This window comes from Drosophila virilis, chromosome 5 (assembly GCF_030788295.1).
Source record: "Drosophila virilis strain 15010-1051.87 chromosome 5, Dvir_AGI_RSII-ME, whole genome shotgun sequence".
Taxonomy (NCBI): Eukaryota; Metazoa; Arthropoda; class Insecta; order Diptera; family Drosophilidae; genus Drosophila; species Drosophila virilis.
This window is the reverse complement of record NC_091547.1, coordinates 4,322,323-4,338,381: the sequence shown is the minus strand read 5'-3', so window position 1 is coordinate 4,338,381 and position 16,059 is coordinate 4,322,323. Positions and strand designations below refer to the sequence as shown.

Genomic DNA, 16,059 nt, shown 5'->3' with positions numbered 1-16,059 from the left:
CTCAAATTGCAAACTTCTGCTCTATCATGCAGTTTTTAGAAAGCTTTAAGCGAAAGCTTCATATTTACAACTATATTAATAAGTTAATACAATCTCAAAACTTAAGGCTTGTCTTACAGTTTAGGCTTCAGTTCTACACCATTTAGTGGGCCTTAATAAGAGATTAATCTTTTATTGATTTATTTTAGTTTTTAAGACCTAGCAAAACACCCAAAAGCTTTAAGCTAAGTTAAAGCCATTAATTGACTGCAATCAAGCTTACTCAAAACTTTCTGAGCAGTTTTTGTGTTATTCAAAGCTCAATAGTACTCCCCAATAGGCAACACCTGATTATTTTCTAGCTCTAAACGCTCTTAGATTACAACACTAGCATAAAGCTTACTTAAAGCTCAGAGCTCGTCTGCTTAAATGAAATTTAACACACTTCAACTCACATTCATAACGCTTTTATGTGCCGTTACATGATTTGGTTGACAGTTTGAAACAGTATCATTGCGTATTTTACAACACGGCAAGCGATATTATTATGTCTGACAGTGCGAATCACTTCGCATCGTTCTCTCGTCCTCGTTTGGCTGTTTGTGCCGTCAAATTAGCGTGCGTTAAGGACAAATCACGAAACGTTGCGAAACGCCTGGCCCGGACAATTACCGAGCTGCATGCATAATTCAGCAAGTGCTCCCCAAGGTGTTGTAAAACCACCAAATGGGACAAATCATTTCAATGTTTCCGCCACACGCACACAGCTGATGTAATTGTCGAATGTGCGCAAAGTGAGAACAAGCTGCTCTCAAAGTGGAAGCACAAAGAATTTGAACTCTGGCATGAAAAGTGCTTGAAGTTAAGGGAATTTAGGACTGTTAGCTTGGTGATATTAATTTGATATGATATATTCTTATAGTTATGAATTCGGTTTCATTTTAAATTAATTAAATCTAAAGGAATTTTGTATATAAATTTGTATGACAGTTTTCTAGAAACCTATACATTAATGCTAGAGAACTTGTGGCAAACAGAAAATTGAAAATATAACAAAGTTATTATACAACGCTTCACAACACTAGACCCACGCAGGCATACAACGAGTGACAGCTAGAATGAGAGGGAGAGAGTGCGAGCGAGCACATGTTTCCATTTCTATTGTCATGACTTAACACCAGTTGAAAGCTAACGCAATAATGCAGCATTTATGTTATGGAGCAGCCTCTATCGGAGGCAATCCATCAAAAATATGCATAAAGCGAAAAGTATTTGGCAGTTCGCAGGGGGGTGCGGAGGGGAGCGTATTATTTTAATCATATTTAAACAGCGCGTGTATTTATCATTCATTATTTATGCATATATCAATCTATATGGCCGTAGGCGCCCATTAACGGGCAAACAAAGGCCACAAAAAGCGGCAAACGAAAAGCCGCGCCCCAAAAATCGAAGCCCGGTCTTCGGAATTAGGCAAGAGCTCGAGGTGTGCTTGTGTGCGGGTGTGGCATGTGGCATGTGGCATGTGGCAACGCACCTGTCCATCAACGTGAATGATACTCGTATATTCGCATTTGTTTGCTCTACCCCTGTCGGCAAATTGAAAGGCTCGCTTGGACAGCTTCGACAACAACAGGAATTATAATAATAAAAATAATAATAATTATAATAACAACAGGCGAATGGGCAACTTTGCGCCTGTCGCTATGCCGCACAATTTTATCAACATTAATTTGTCAAACATTTACCGGCGGCACTCGTTCCTTTGCATATGCACGAGTGTTTGTATCTGTGCCTAATGACAACACAATGCCATTAATTTTATGAAATGAGTTGTAAACAGTTGTGGACAGCTCTCTGCGGTTCTGGCATAGAGCAGGACCCATTACGGTTTAGACGAGTCAACGAGTTGACGCCTCTTTCGAATGCAATTTTCGTACTCCGCACTCGCTAGTCATTAAGTGTGGCAAATACCAACGAGTCGGGCCTATTTTATTAACCCTTTGTCAGTGTTTACTTCACTTGCTTCTCGTCACTCGCTACTTCCCGTCTCTACTCGCCATCTCCTGTCTCTACTCATTCTCTACACTTCTTAGATTTTAACGAGTTGGGGGCTTAGGTTGTCGGGTGCTTCACTCGTTACTCGTTACCCCTTGCCCTGCTTGCCACACGCTCAACCTGCTCGTTATGATTTAACAAATCGAGACCTGATTCTATTTGCCACATCCCCATTTCGTCACTCGCCACTAGCCACTCGCCACTCGCCACTCGCCACTCGCTGCAATTCCCTATTTGTTTTTGCCATTAAACTCGTAATGAAATTTTTCAGTTGAATTTCATTTGCAACTTTTCAACAATGCTCATTGAATAATTTACGCTCAGTGCAGAGGCCGAGGCCGAGGCAGGGAGAGAGAGACAAAGAAGAAAAGAAAGGAAAACCAAACGGCAAACGAATGTGGCTTCAGCTCCCGCTCCGCCTGCTGTTGCGGGGCAGAGCACTGAATAGCGCTCCACTTAAGCTGGTCCCACGGCAATTTACGTGCCGAGCTGCTGCTAGCCAAAGCTGGCTGCCCATACCGTGCCGGAGAACGCCCCGCACATAATTGCATTAACTTGTATGCGACGGGCGGCGACAAATGGGCGTGGTCCTAGATTCTGGACACGAAACGTGCACGGACTTCTCAGCTCAGCTCAGCTCTGTTTAATGTAATTGTTTTGCGTGTGCAGCGGCGCTCTTTGTGGCAAATTTGAAATTCCTTAATCAATGCATGCATCGGCCACAAATCGTGGCAGCAGGCATTCGGCCCGATGCCATTTGCATGTTGCCAAGAAAGTTGACTCAAGCAGCGGCCGCATGCAAATTGCACTGCAAATTGTCGGTAATTAACGGATGTGACCGCAGTAAAAGTTGCCAGATTGACGCAACAGATCGAGGTAGATGGAGGGAGACAAAGAGAGAGAGAGAGAGAGTAGGGAATTGCCAGGCGACACGACACGTTGCAAAGCGCCAGCTAATGCCAGCTAATTAGGCTGGCAACTAATTGAACTTCGTGCAGTTAAGTAGCTGGCAGTTTATGCGCACATTTAAGTAGCTAGAAACTCGAGCTAGCTGCAAAATAAAAGCCCCAAGGTGCACCTGAAACTATAGCTCCAGCTCATTATTGTTTTGCATTATAATTGGGTCTGAGTTGCAGTTAATTGTTTTAGGACAAACACAGCCGAGTCCATCAATAACTATTTGCTGCACGATTTGTTCATTTGTGTGGCTTAGTTTCATTGTCGTATTTGATATTTGTTGCACAATTTAATTTCAAATCGAACAAATGTTGCAATCTTCAATCAATTACCATTGCAGACAGACAATAAAACGGCAGTCGAAGTCGCCATCGCATTGACAGGATATGCCTATGAATTTCTTATGGCTACCTGAAGCACTTTACTTATTTCTGGCATCATCGACAAGGACACAACGGAAATGCCAATAGCTGCAATGTGTGTGTGTGTGTATGTGTGTGTGTGTGCCGACCGAGTCCCTGCTCGGGCGCAGCGCTTGTTAGTGTGTGTCCGAATGCTGCCCGGCAGGACGGGACAGGCGCAACTGGCCAGCGGCAAGGCGCATTCAATCAGTGTTATTGCAGCCTGTCCAAATCCCTGGCGGCCACAAGTTTCATAGCTCGCAACGATTTGCCATTCAAGTGGCGAACAGGCAGCAGCAAGCCTTCAGCTCCTCCGTCGTCGTCATCGTCGTAAACGTCGTCAAAAGCAGAGCGGAAATTTATGACAGCGTTCGCATTCAACTGCAATTTGGCTTGTCTGTCTGCCATTTGGCATTGTGTGTGTGTGTGTACGTGTGTGTATGTGTCGGGCTGGTTGTGAAAATGATGTAATCATATTGCACATGGCAGCAGTTGCTGCTGTTGCAGTTGCAGTTGCCACTGCTGTGCGTTTTGCCTGCTTACAAAATAATTGATTTTGTGTGCACATCCTTGACACAAATAAACACTCACAACACTGGTTCGCACACACACACACACTCACACGAAGACACACGCACACACACACACACACAGACAAGTTTAACTGGAAGCTCTATAAAATTTGAATTAAATACAACAAAGCATTGGTTTTTAATTGAATTTGAAAGGGCTGCCCCTTTGACGAATGCAATATATATTTTGCAACTGTTGAATTGAGTTTGAGTTTGAGTCGAATCGAATCGAATAGAAAATATCGGCCACAATTTCTATAAAATGAGGCACTTGGACAAAGCTTCGATTTGTTTGCCAATAGCCACTTGCTGGAAACTCTAGCTGCAGGGTCCCTGCCCCCGTTTGGCTTCGCTGCGTTGTTATAAATGTTTGCACTCGACTATGCAACGTGCAAGAGGCAAAAAAAAGAAGGCATATATATATGTATATATGTGTATAGAGGCTAAAGCAAAAAGGCCACGCAGAATTGTGCAGTCGGAGACGTAGACGTTCGCCTGAAACTGAGGCGCACTTGACAGGCACTCATGACATGCGCCGAGTGCATGCATATGCAGCAGGAGCTGGCAGCATAAACCATGTGCACAATAACCCACCTAGCACTTGACAACAGGCAATGGCAAGAGCAGGGAGCAGGGGCCAGGTCTTTGGGTTGGCAGCATCAACACATCAACAGGCCGCGAGCTTGTAGCTGAAGCTGTTGCCGATGTTGCCAAAGCCTCGCATTCGCACTCGCACTCGATGAGAACGAGGCCTCATCACAAATTCCGTACTCGCACTTGTATTCCCAATGAGCTGACAGCTGGCATTTGTACGTCTGTCTGACGGTCTGTCTGTCAATATATAGGCAGCCATAAAAAAAGAGCAAGTCTTGCGTGCAGATGGGCGCACATAGTTTGGACCAAGAGAATGTTAACTTATTTACAGCGCAGCGCTGTTTATGGCTAATTGAAACTGGGCTTTGCTTTGCTTAACATTTTTCGCCTGCTGCCAAGCTGTCAAGTTTAATTGGCTGCCAGCTGCACAAAAGGCGCCAGTCCCTGCTCGGGCGCCAGTTCCTGCTCGGGCGCCCGCACTTTTGGCTGCAACAGCCGATGACTCGGCAAAAGGATTGAAAACTTTGTTGCGTCCGTCAATGTCAGCGGCAGCGTAGCAAGAGTCTCGCCTGGCACATTTGGTATTTTAATTAAAGTTGCCGCAATTTGTTGCACAAATACGAATATGAATATGACAGCCACAGCATGCATAAATGCAAGCCAAGCCCTTTGAGACACTCGGAGTGCCAGTGTTTCATCTATGTAAATAGGTATTTACGAGGGCTGTTCAATCGGTAAACAAGCTAGAATTTATTTCTAATTGTGCCCGTTCACTGTTACGAGCAGTTTAAAAAGTGCTGGCGCCCAACATGGGGCACGGTTAAGCTTTTGAGACACTCCTAAGGACCGTGCCAGTGAGTCGGCTATGTATAAAGGTATTTACGAGGGCCGTTCAATAGGTAAACAAACTAAAATTTATTTCTAATTGTGCCCGACTAGTGTACGAGCACCTTTATAAGTGCTGGCTCCCAACGTGGCATACTGTTAAATCGACATTAAATGATATGCTGCGTGTTTGTCTTTCAATTTATCAAACAGCACTCAGCTGACACGCTTTGGCACAACGGGGCAACAGTTCAGCACATTTAAATGGTTTGATTGACTTGATTATTTAATTGCCGCTGGCCGCAAATAAACAACAGGAACAGCATATAGATTCAACAGAGGGCAGAGCAGAGCTGCAAAGCATTTCCCTGGACGTGGCCAATTGATTGAAAATCAATAGCTGCGCGTGTGTCTCTGAAATGGAATTGAAGAGCAAGTAAAAGCAAACTAATTGGCATTAAAAGTCATTGTCTGTTCCGACTCTGTCTGTCTGTCTGACTATTTGTCGAAACTACTATTGAGGCAGCATTTTAATTGTTTTTTTTAATAAATATATATATATATATATTTTTTTTTTTTTAGTTTTTTCCTCTGTTTTTTTGTTGACCAAAATGTGGCCAATGGCCAAAACGCCGCTTGCGGCAATGCAATCGCAATCAAAAGGCCATTGAGAAATGCCGCGAAATTGAATTAAATTTGCATAGGAAAACAGGCAAAACGATAAATGCGAAGACGACGACGACAACTCTGGCGGCTGTTAATAAATATTAAAATTTGAATTATACTCGGCAAACCAATGAGAATTTTATGCGCACTGATAAAAATAAATAAAAAGGCAGCCATTTTGTGGTAGTAGAGGGCGCAGTTGGGCGGCGTTGGGCTCGTCTGGGCTGTAGGTGTGGTCGCACATTTTGGCAACATTTCAAAAGCCGGCCTGTGATTTCAAGAGTGCGCACACAAAGCCAAGAGCACAAAAAAACACACCCACACACACACACACACAAAATATATAAGAAAAAATATCAGAAAAAAAAATAAAATTGTAATGAAAATGCAAAAAGTGACGACGAATTGAAAGTTTTGCTCGTTTTCTTTGGTATGTTTTTTATGCTCTCGCTCTGCTGGCACAATTACCAAAGCCATTTTCGTTGATTTGTAACACGTTGCAGGCTGATGATGATGATGATGATGATCATCATCATGATGTTGTTGATGGGGCAATGATGACGTGCAACTTGGAAAGTAGAACTTGAGTGGCCCCAAGATGTGGCGCAATTGTCACACAAACACTTTGCATGCACAATCAGAGCCGCGGCACAGTGAAACGAACGAAAAGAAAGAATGAAACCCTCTTCCACCTCCCCCTGCCCCTGCCCAACCTCTTACGATTGAGTGGCAGCCCTTAGTGCCCAAATTCCCCCATGCCCCCAAGACCTCAACTTGAGAAACACTAGTAATAAAAGTATATGGAAATTTGTCGCTTGACGATTTCGCGTTCAAGCCAATTGGCAGCTGCTGAAGCAGCTGCTCCCATTCAATATGCAGTTTAATATTTAAGCAGAAAATAGTTAAAATTCGCAATTGCGCACATTTGCGAATTCCGAAGGGCAACGCATCTGGCACAAATTAATTTATACAGTTTTTTCTACTGACAATTAGAATACACTAGACAAAAAGCGGCAAATGTCGAAATACACTAACAATTCGCACATGTGGAATAAAGGTGGATTTAGATTTACAACTGCTGACAAAAGCTAACTGCTACATATTTTAACAAGTTGGCAACGGCAAACAAGAGTGAATTAAAAGGCAGCTGGCAACACTGTTTTGCAATTAGTTAACAATGCAATAGGGGCTTTGCAAGTCGTGGAAGAAGCACTCTATTCCATCGATTTGTATTTTTATTGGCATACGTATTTGTCATGGCATTTGTATGCATTTAATCTGCGTATTGTTGCATTGCCAGCGACTACAATAGATGCTGAAAACAGCAGGAGGCGCCCTATAAATCAAAATGTAGAGAAAAATGCACATTGGCCCCTATCAAGCCGACACACTTAATACACTTTTTAGTTCGACGATAATTGAGATAACCAAACTAATAAAAAGCCGACGAAGGAGATTTTAGAGATCTCTATGACAACATAAGCTCAGCTTTTCGGCATTTTAAATGAAATTTAGATATGAGATATACATAAATATAGTCAAATCCAGGACCTGTTTTTTTGTTACTTTCATCTTGACCAAGTCTTTCGACATCTACCGCACTCAAGAGTAACAGAAAACAAATAATACGTCTTGGCTATTGTCATGTGCTTCTAAAGCAGTATCTTTTTCATGGCGTCCGTATCATCCGCGTGACCTCTAGCCGCTGACTGAGTTGCCTCGTCACATAACAATAATTATGTACATGTGGCCAATATGAAATGGAGCTGCATTTGTTCAGTGTGTGGCAAGCCACGTGCAAGGCCGCCCCCGCAGCGAATTCAATAAGATATAACACATATATAATTGTGCATTCGACTGATGTCAGCAATGTCACAAACAATATCCATATCCAATATCAATGCATGACATACACTGCGCCAAAAATAGCTGGCACAAATGGAAAAAATGAGAAATGCGCAGCCGTTGACAGGTCCTGGTAGACGTTTCTCATGTTGCTCACGTTTTTGCGACGCACATTTTCACAAGGAATTTTCCTTCTTATGGTCAGAAAAGTGATTAATCCTAGTTCAAACGGAATAATATTCGTATTCCCATTCTCTGGCAAGGAATTCACAGCGACTCACCTGCAAATCGGTGCCTGTTGTGCCCGGCTGTGCCAGATCACAAGCTGATATCCAAGGATTAAGGCGTGTTAGAGCTGCCGCACTGCCGAGTATGGACTTCTTGGTATCCACGGGCGTCGGCAATTTGATGCCGGCTGTTGCAGCCGCAGACTCAGTTGCTCCGCTCGTTCTTGTTTTTGTTGTTGTTGTTGTTGCAGCAGCAACAGCGACCGACGAGGTGCCGCCGTCCCTCTGGGCAATTGCGATTAGATGCGACGCATAGGCGTCGTTAGCACGGATCTCCTCCTGCTCCGGCTGCGGCTTCTGCTCCTCACCCGTTTCGCGCTTGTTGTTGCTGCTGTTGTCTTTCTCGTTCCCGTTCCCGTTCCCTTTCCCGTTCCCTTTCCCGTTCTCGTTTCCGTGCTCGTGGCCGTGCTCGTTTCCGTTCTCGTTGTGTTGCGCATGCAGCACGCTTTCATCGACCAGTCGACTCTCGTCCTGCTGCTCTGGTTCGGGCTCCTGTTCCCGTTCCTGCTCCCTCTGTTGCTGGCTCTGCGCTAGATTATAGTCTTCCTCCTCGGCGGCTGCGTTGTCGGCGTCCTCGCTCAGCTTTATCAGCCGATCGAACGATTCCTCAGACAAAAGATCGTCCTCGGCGACCAGCGCAAAGATGTCCTCGTCCGCGACGGCGTCCCCGTCCGCGTCCGCGTCGTCGTCAAAGGCGCGCGAAGAGGCGTACTGCACGGGCAGCCCGCTGATATCCTCCTCCTGCTCGGCTACCGTCTCCCCGTTCTCCGCGTCGTTCTCGCCGATGAGCGTCGCCTCGCTGGACTCGGGCGCCCCCGCCGCCGATTCGGTGCCCGCCTCGAGACTGCGAGCACGTCGCAGCGGTTCGTCTGGTGCGTGCAACGCCGGCCGCCGATAGAAATCAAAGTTGAGCGGAAAATTTTGGGCGGGGGCGTCGTTACCAGGGCTACCGTCATGCAATATTGGCAACAGAAACGAGAATCCGCCGCCACCAGCTCCAAGAATTGACGACTCTCTGCCGCTCTGCCGGCCCGAGTCGTAGCTGGACGGTAAATGTGCTGTTGTTGTTGTTATTGCTGGTGTTGTTGTTGTTGTTGTTGTTGTTGTTGTTGTTGTGGTTATCGAGCTGCTGCTGCCGCCGCTGCTGCTGATGGTGTTTGTGGTGCTGGCACGCCGAGCCCCCGAAATAAACGCAAGCGCCATCACGACCAGCCCGGGTCCTGGCCGCATATTGACCTCGGGTTCGGCGGTGCTAGCATGGTGCAGGCCCGCTTGAGACGCGCTTGCGACTCCAATTCAATGCGATAAATGATGGGCTCATGGCCCCATCATCATCATTAATATGTCTGTGTCGTTTCGATCTTTGCCTGCTGCTGCTGCCGCTGCTGCTGCTGCTGCTGCTGCTGCGTCTCCTTCTGCTGCGCCTTGAAGGCGGCTCCAAGCGTTACCGTTTCCGTATCCTGGCAACTGCTCGGCTCGTCTCTGCGCTCTGCGGCTAGCGGCATGAATCACGTGCTTCGACCAGTCCAAATGGCTACCTATCAATGGCAATGGCAATGGCAATGGCAATGGCGTTGCCAGACCGTCAATTAACAAGCACTTTTCGTTGATGTCGCAGATCGGCGCAGCGACTCATGGCAGAGGCGCACAAGCTTGCTTGCAGTGTATGGAGGGGCCGTAACGCTAACCGATAATATCGAGTTAAAGTAAACTGGGGAATTAACAGAAACTCAAATGCAAACGCAACGCAAACAAAAGTCACGACTGTGGCCGATAAACGATTTATTTGCCACTGATTTCGATAGCACAGCACATTTGAACATTTAACAACACTTTCTTTTACTTTTATACTTTTTGATTTATTTTTAGCTGTTGTTGGGACCGTCGCATTGATGTTGCTGCTGTAACTATTTGCCTCTTGTTGTTGTAGTAGTTGTTGTTGTTGTTGTTATTGTTGCTGCTGCTGCTGCTGTTGTTGTTGTTGTTGTTATTGTTGTTGTTATTGCGACACTGCTGCACATTAACCTTGAAATTTAAATTGAAATTCGTGTGTCGTGTGTGTTTTTTCTTGTTTTGCTGCTGCTGCTGCTGTTGTTGTTGTTGTTGTTGTTGTTGTGGTTGTTGTTGCTGTTGTTGTAGTTGTTGTTGTTGCATTCTTTTTGGACTTACAGCCACACGCGAAGGTCACATAGCAGCAAATCTTATTTTTCTTGTTTGGCTGGACTGTAAGCATTATTTATGATTAGGTTATTATTTGATTAATGAGTTTTTCTACATTTTGTTTTATTTTTTGTAATTTTCGGGCAACAAAAGACTTTAACGCTTGCCGCAGCGCTTTGCGCTTTTCGAAACGGAAATTTCGGTTTTCAGCGCGCTCTCTCGCCGACCTCTCTCTCTCACCCTCTTCCCCACTCTCTCTCTCTCTATCTCTCTCTATCTCTCTCTCTCTCTCTCTTACTGTTTTTCGCTACCGAAACGCCAACGCAACGGTTTATGTATGGCTAGTTGCTTGTTGTGCGCCCACGCTCCAAGCTCAGCTGCGCGCTCTCTTACTATTTTTTGTTTTTTTTTTTTTTTTTTTTTGTGCTGGCAAGCAGCGCTCTGCATTTGATTTGCATTTGAAATGCCGTTACATGCGTTATGCGCTTTGCAAAAATAGAGCTTATAAAACGCAATTTGATGACTGAGATTTATGACAACAACTTTGCATTATGCATTGTCTGCTGATTTGCATTTGTTCACGCGAAGAAGCAATATGTGCGTGTGTGTGTGTGACACAGCATCGAGCTTTAAGCGAGCCAATAAGCGAGAGTGTGAGCGAGAGAGAGCGAGATTGTAGAATGAAAGCAAGCGCCACGACGAGCACATGACGAACACGAAGTGTAACCGAAGCAGCCGCAGCAGCCACCGCACAAAAGAAGAACGCCGAAAAAACGTTCCTAGCACACAAACACAGACGCACAGACACACACACACACGTACACGTATTGAGAGACAGCAGCAGCACACGCACAGGCCAAAGAAATTTATATAATTCGCAGCGGCCGACGCTGCTTGCTGCTGCTGCTGCTGCTGCTGCTGCCGCTGCTGCTTGTTGTTGGTGTTCTTGTTCTTGTTCTTGTTGTTATTGCTGCAAACACAAAACAGCGCTCGTGGGTGGTGTGTAGCAGCAACGTATATGTTTGTATATGTGTGTGAGTGAGTAGTTACTTAGGGCAGCCAGGCAAGCACTCGGCGTGCCTTTTGTAGCAGCATGAAGTAGTCGCCGTCTTCTTTGTCACTGTACGTGCTAGTGTTGGTGGTAACTGTAAGTACGTACGTGTATATATATATATATATACATATGTTTGTGGCAATGTCTGCGTGTGTGTGTGTGTTGGCAGCGCCAAAGACGACAGCGACTGCGGCGCCTGCATGCGGATTTTGCGTGTATGACTGTGTATTGGTGTTAGCTGCGGCTTCTGCTTTTGCTGCTGCTGCTGCTGCTGATTGTCCAACAATAAACGCAGCATACTTTCAGGCGAAGCGTTCTTTTTGTTTAGAGCACGAAGAATTTGTTTTGTTGATTTTTAATGCATGTATTCGTATTTATTTGTTTCGTTCGCTGCGTGTGGGTCACAAAAGACGCTGCGCTTTTCAACAAACAACAACAAAAAAATATGTATATATATGGTTGTTTTTTTTTTATAATAATAATAATCATAAATGGAGTGAGCGGATGAATAGTATGTCATTTGAATGGGCGCTCTGGCCACACTGTGCGTGTGTATTTGTTAACTTTCACTTTTGTTTTATTTGCTGCTGCGTTGACACTGCGCGCTCACACACACACACGCACACGTACACACACGCACACACAAGCACACACATGCATGCCTATGTATATGTGTAGGTATTTTCTCATGCCTTTTTTTTTTTGTGCGTTTATGCGTGTGTGTGTGTGCGTGTGCTACTTCGGGTTTCTGCCGTTTCTGTATGGCGGCTGCTTATATAAGCCCGGAACATGGCACAAAAACTATTCGCCACGAACTTTTCGTTGTAGTTTTTCCTGCAATTTGCCACGGCGTTTTGTTTATGCAACGTGGTCACACTTTGAGGGGTGCCCAGCAGCCAGGGCTATGATTTTCACATATTATATAACATTTGCAATACAAATTTGAAGGCTTCATGTGGCGGCCAGTCGATGTGTCGCTGTATCGATCGCGATCTATCGAAACATTACGCAAACACACATCTACACACACACACAGCAGTACGCACACGTTTACGCAAACGTAAAGCGCTTACGTTACGTATAAAACTAACATAACAAATGCCCAAATACCCGTGCGTACATAATTACAATGTACGCTGTGCGTGCGTGTGTGTGTGTGTGTGATTGTGATTGTGTAGGTATTTCTTCCAAGAGCGCAACATCAACTGCCGTAACGGCCGCGTGGGCGGAGGCTGCGGCAGCAAGGGGCAGGGTAGGCTGCTTGCTTCGCTATTTTGCGGGATGGAGAAGGGATGCAGCGTAGGCAGCGCTGTGAGAGTTACGCTTAGCAGATTTTATAAGTTGAACACCAACAAAAATTGCTAAAATAGCAACGCGTTTTAATTCTGAACAACTCTCGATAACGATATCGATAACTCAATTGGCGTTAGCTCGTTTTTCGATTCTCAACTTTTCACGTTTTCTAGTTGCGTTAGATTTGTTATTATTATTTTGTATAATTTCTTTTCTTTTGCATTTACATTATGTGCTAGGACATTTTATGGGGCTTTTCTTTTTGCTTATTTTTTATTTTTTTTTTTTTTGTATTTTTTGGTTGGTCGCTTTTTCTTTGTATTTTTTTCTTTCTTTCTTTTTTTTTTTTTGTTGGTTCTTTGCTGCTTGCTTCTGTGGACAAACAGTTGCGCGACGACGCAGGATATACCGTTACAATCCTGCTTCTTGCTGATGGCCCCAAACGGCACTGACTGTGCCACAAATTGCAGATGGCGCTTAACTGGAATATGGCCAATGGCCCGAGAGCTGCCTATGGGGGGGCAAACCCGAACAACGGCGCCGTGCTCAGCGCTGACAAGAAACGAACGCGAGAGCGCTGATAACGAAACGCGCTCTCTCTCTCTCTCTCTTTTGCACTTCGTGTACGAATCGTGACAGTTCGAATATAAAGCTTCCAGTGCTGTTAACTAACAGTGACTGCTGCCTTAACTTAACAGCTGTGTGTCAGTGTTTCTGTTTGTGTGCGTGCGTGTGTGTGTGTGTATGTGTGGGTGCGTCGCTCTGTTGAGCTGAAGCAAGAAAAATTACTTGCTGCAGGGCACTTAATCACTAATGACAGCGACGCCAAAGCCAACGTCAGCAGCAGCATCAGCATCAGCATCAGCATCAGCTGCGACTGCGGCAGCGACTGCGGCAGCGACAGCGACAGCGGTGCCTGAACCTCAACTCACTCAAAGTGCGTCTTCCCCCACTTGACTCGAAACGAATCGAATCAACTCGACACTCGACTCGGATTACGTCCTATTCGCAATGGCTGAGACTATGACTTGGCCCTTTGCTGCTGTTGTTGCAGCTTCAGCTGCTGCTGCTGATGCTGGTGCTGATGCTTCTGCTTTTTGTGTGCGCGTTTCGTTACGGCGTTTTGTCTCACTTGGCCTAAATGTCTAATACCCTATAATATCGTTTAATCCCACTCAACGTGCTTTAGTTGTGCTCTGCTGCTTACAAAGAAGGCGCATCCAGTGCAGTTGACAGTTCCAAATGAACCCATTCGATGTGGAGAGACAAATAGAGAGAGAGAGAGAGAGAGAGAGAGAGAGGGAGAGAAGAGCTGCTTTAATTGCAATTGCAAATGCTGTAGCATAACTTTGAGCGCAAGTTCAAGCTGTCAAAGTTGCAAATCACAAACTAACGCCAGTTGCCGCTAACAGCGTACTGGCCTCAAAAGCCAGCCAAGGCCGCCAAGACCTTCAATAGACAAGCAGACAGCTGACTCTGATACCAAACGTGCTTCCTAGCGGCCACTTGAATTATTAACCTTCTGTTAATTAAGCTAAGTAACTGTGCCACAAATCAAAACTGCCAAAACAACAAGTCGCAGTGGCAGCAACGCTGTCAGAATATAGACTATGCAACAAAATCTGATCAAAGTCCCACGTTTGGCCGGACAGGTAGTTTTCTGCCAAAGAATTTAAATTAAAAATGGCAAAAAATTTGCACGCTATTAGCATGATAAATGCCAAAAATCTGCTTAGCTAAGGGAAAAAAGAGAACTCAAAGGGAACTTTAATAAGCCGCACGCTCGAAATTGGTTTAATTTCAATAAGGTTATGTTTTATGGTAAACACTGATTAGAATTCGACATTGGGATTTACACAGATTTTCCTTTCGAATGCGACAGCCTAGTGGATTTTCGCTTGTGCCGGTCCCCGGGCCGGCTCCAGTCCCGCCCCTGGCCACACCCGTTGCTGATAAGGATAAGGAACAGTAAAAATAAAAGTAAAAGTGAACGAGGCGACAGACAAAGGAGCATATACCAAAATAAAAATAAAAAAAAGGCCAGAAACGAAAAACTTAAAAACATCGACAGGAAGCATAAAGAAAAAGGGACGCGACGACAAAGTAAGTAGAAAAAATAAAGAAGCGAATCCCACATAATTTGGCTTGGAAACCATTTTGCTTCAATTTATGCGCATTCCAATCAATAACTGTGACACATGCAACCAACGAACCAAGGAACCAGTCAGGCAAGGACATCATCATACAGCACAGCACAGCGCAGCGCAGGAGAGTGAAAGTGCTAAGATATGCCCAATGGCACAGGGTGCCCCGAAGCGCCAAAGGATGAGCAGCTTTTGGCCAGCCTCTAAGGAGACACACACAAACAAGAGGACGAGCAGAGAGGACGAATGGATATGAATGTGTCAAACTTATGCGGGCACACACACGCACACACACACACACACGCACACGCACACAGCTTAATGTGTGCGTGCAGAAATTGATAAGAAACAAAATAACCCTGAAGAAGAAATTGTGCAAAGAGCGACAAGCCAAGCAAATGAGAGAGTGTGTGTGTGTGTGTGTGTGCGTGAGAGAAAATGGAAAACAAAACCAAAAATGCCAGCACAAACAACAATAATACAGCTACATCAGCAGCAACAACAAGCATTCCAAGAAATTCTATTAGCAGCTTGTCTGTGTGAGTGAGTGCCTGCCTGTGTGTGTGTGTGTGTGTGTGTGTGTGCGTGCTTAAGTCGTGTATGCAGATCATAAGCTTTGCTCAATACACAAGCACGCAGCTTGCGCAAAAGTCATCAAGTTTCATAGCATGCAGCTAGTTGTCGTTAAGCTTGTGCTTTATTAGCATTGATCAGCATACTAGACTTAGGCAGAGCTAGACAATCGCAATCGCAATCGTAATCGTAATCGAAATCGAAATCGAAATCAATGTCTACCTTGACACACACACACACACATGCTCGCAGTGCACAGACATGGCAGATAAGCGTTACAAGGACGCCGCCGCCGCTGCTGCTGCTGCTGCTGCTCGAACGAAACGAAGCTGGGCAGCGAAAGCAAGCGGCAAGGATTTTGCGCAGTTTTGCTGACAGGCAAGTGGCAGGCGGGCAGTCGAGCAGCGGGCCGAAGCGATTTCTGCTCTTTTTGCACGCACACAACAACAACAATAAACAGAGGAAGAAAAAAAAACGGAGACAGGCAAAGGCAACGCAAGTTTTGTGAATGAAATTTCGCGCAGGCACAAAGCGCACAAACAACGTTTAGCTGGCGCACAGACACACGCACAGACACACGCACACACACGCGCACACAGACAGACAGAGCGGCTCACCCTCTCACTCACTCGCACGCACACACGCTCTGGGCAA

The 16,059-nt window shown here is 45.3% G+C and overlaps 1 protein-coding gene across 2 annotated transcripts in view; it reads right to left on the bottom strand.

Annotated features, from left to right (window-relative positions):
* Window positions 1-13,158, bottom strand: part of Mid1 — a 45,001-nt gene extending 31,843 nt beyond the window's left edge. Inside the window, exons 1-2 of one of the 2 annotated variants that reach the window (XM_032436114.2) lie at window positions 13,098-13,158; window positions 8,176-10,404 (exon numbers count right to left, since the gene is read on the bottom strand). In XM_032436114.2, coding sequence (XP_032292005.1) covers window positions 8,176-9,411 — 1,236 coding nt within the window. In that variant the 5' untranslated portion in view covers window positions 9,412-10,404; window positions 13,098-13,158. Of the gene's footprint in view, window positions 1-8,175; window positions 10,405-12,915 lie in introns of both variants that reach the window. The other variant, XM_070210256.1, reaches the window with a different exon arrangement.
* Window positions 13,159-16,059: the final 2,901 nt, after the last annotated feature.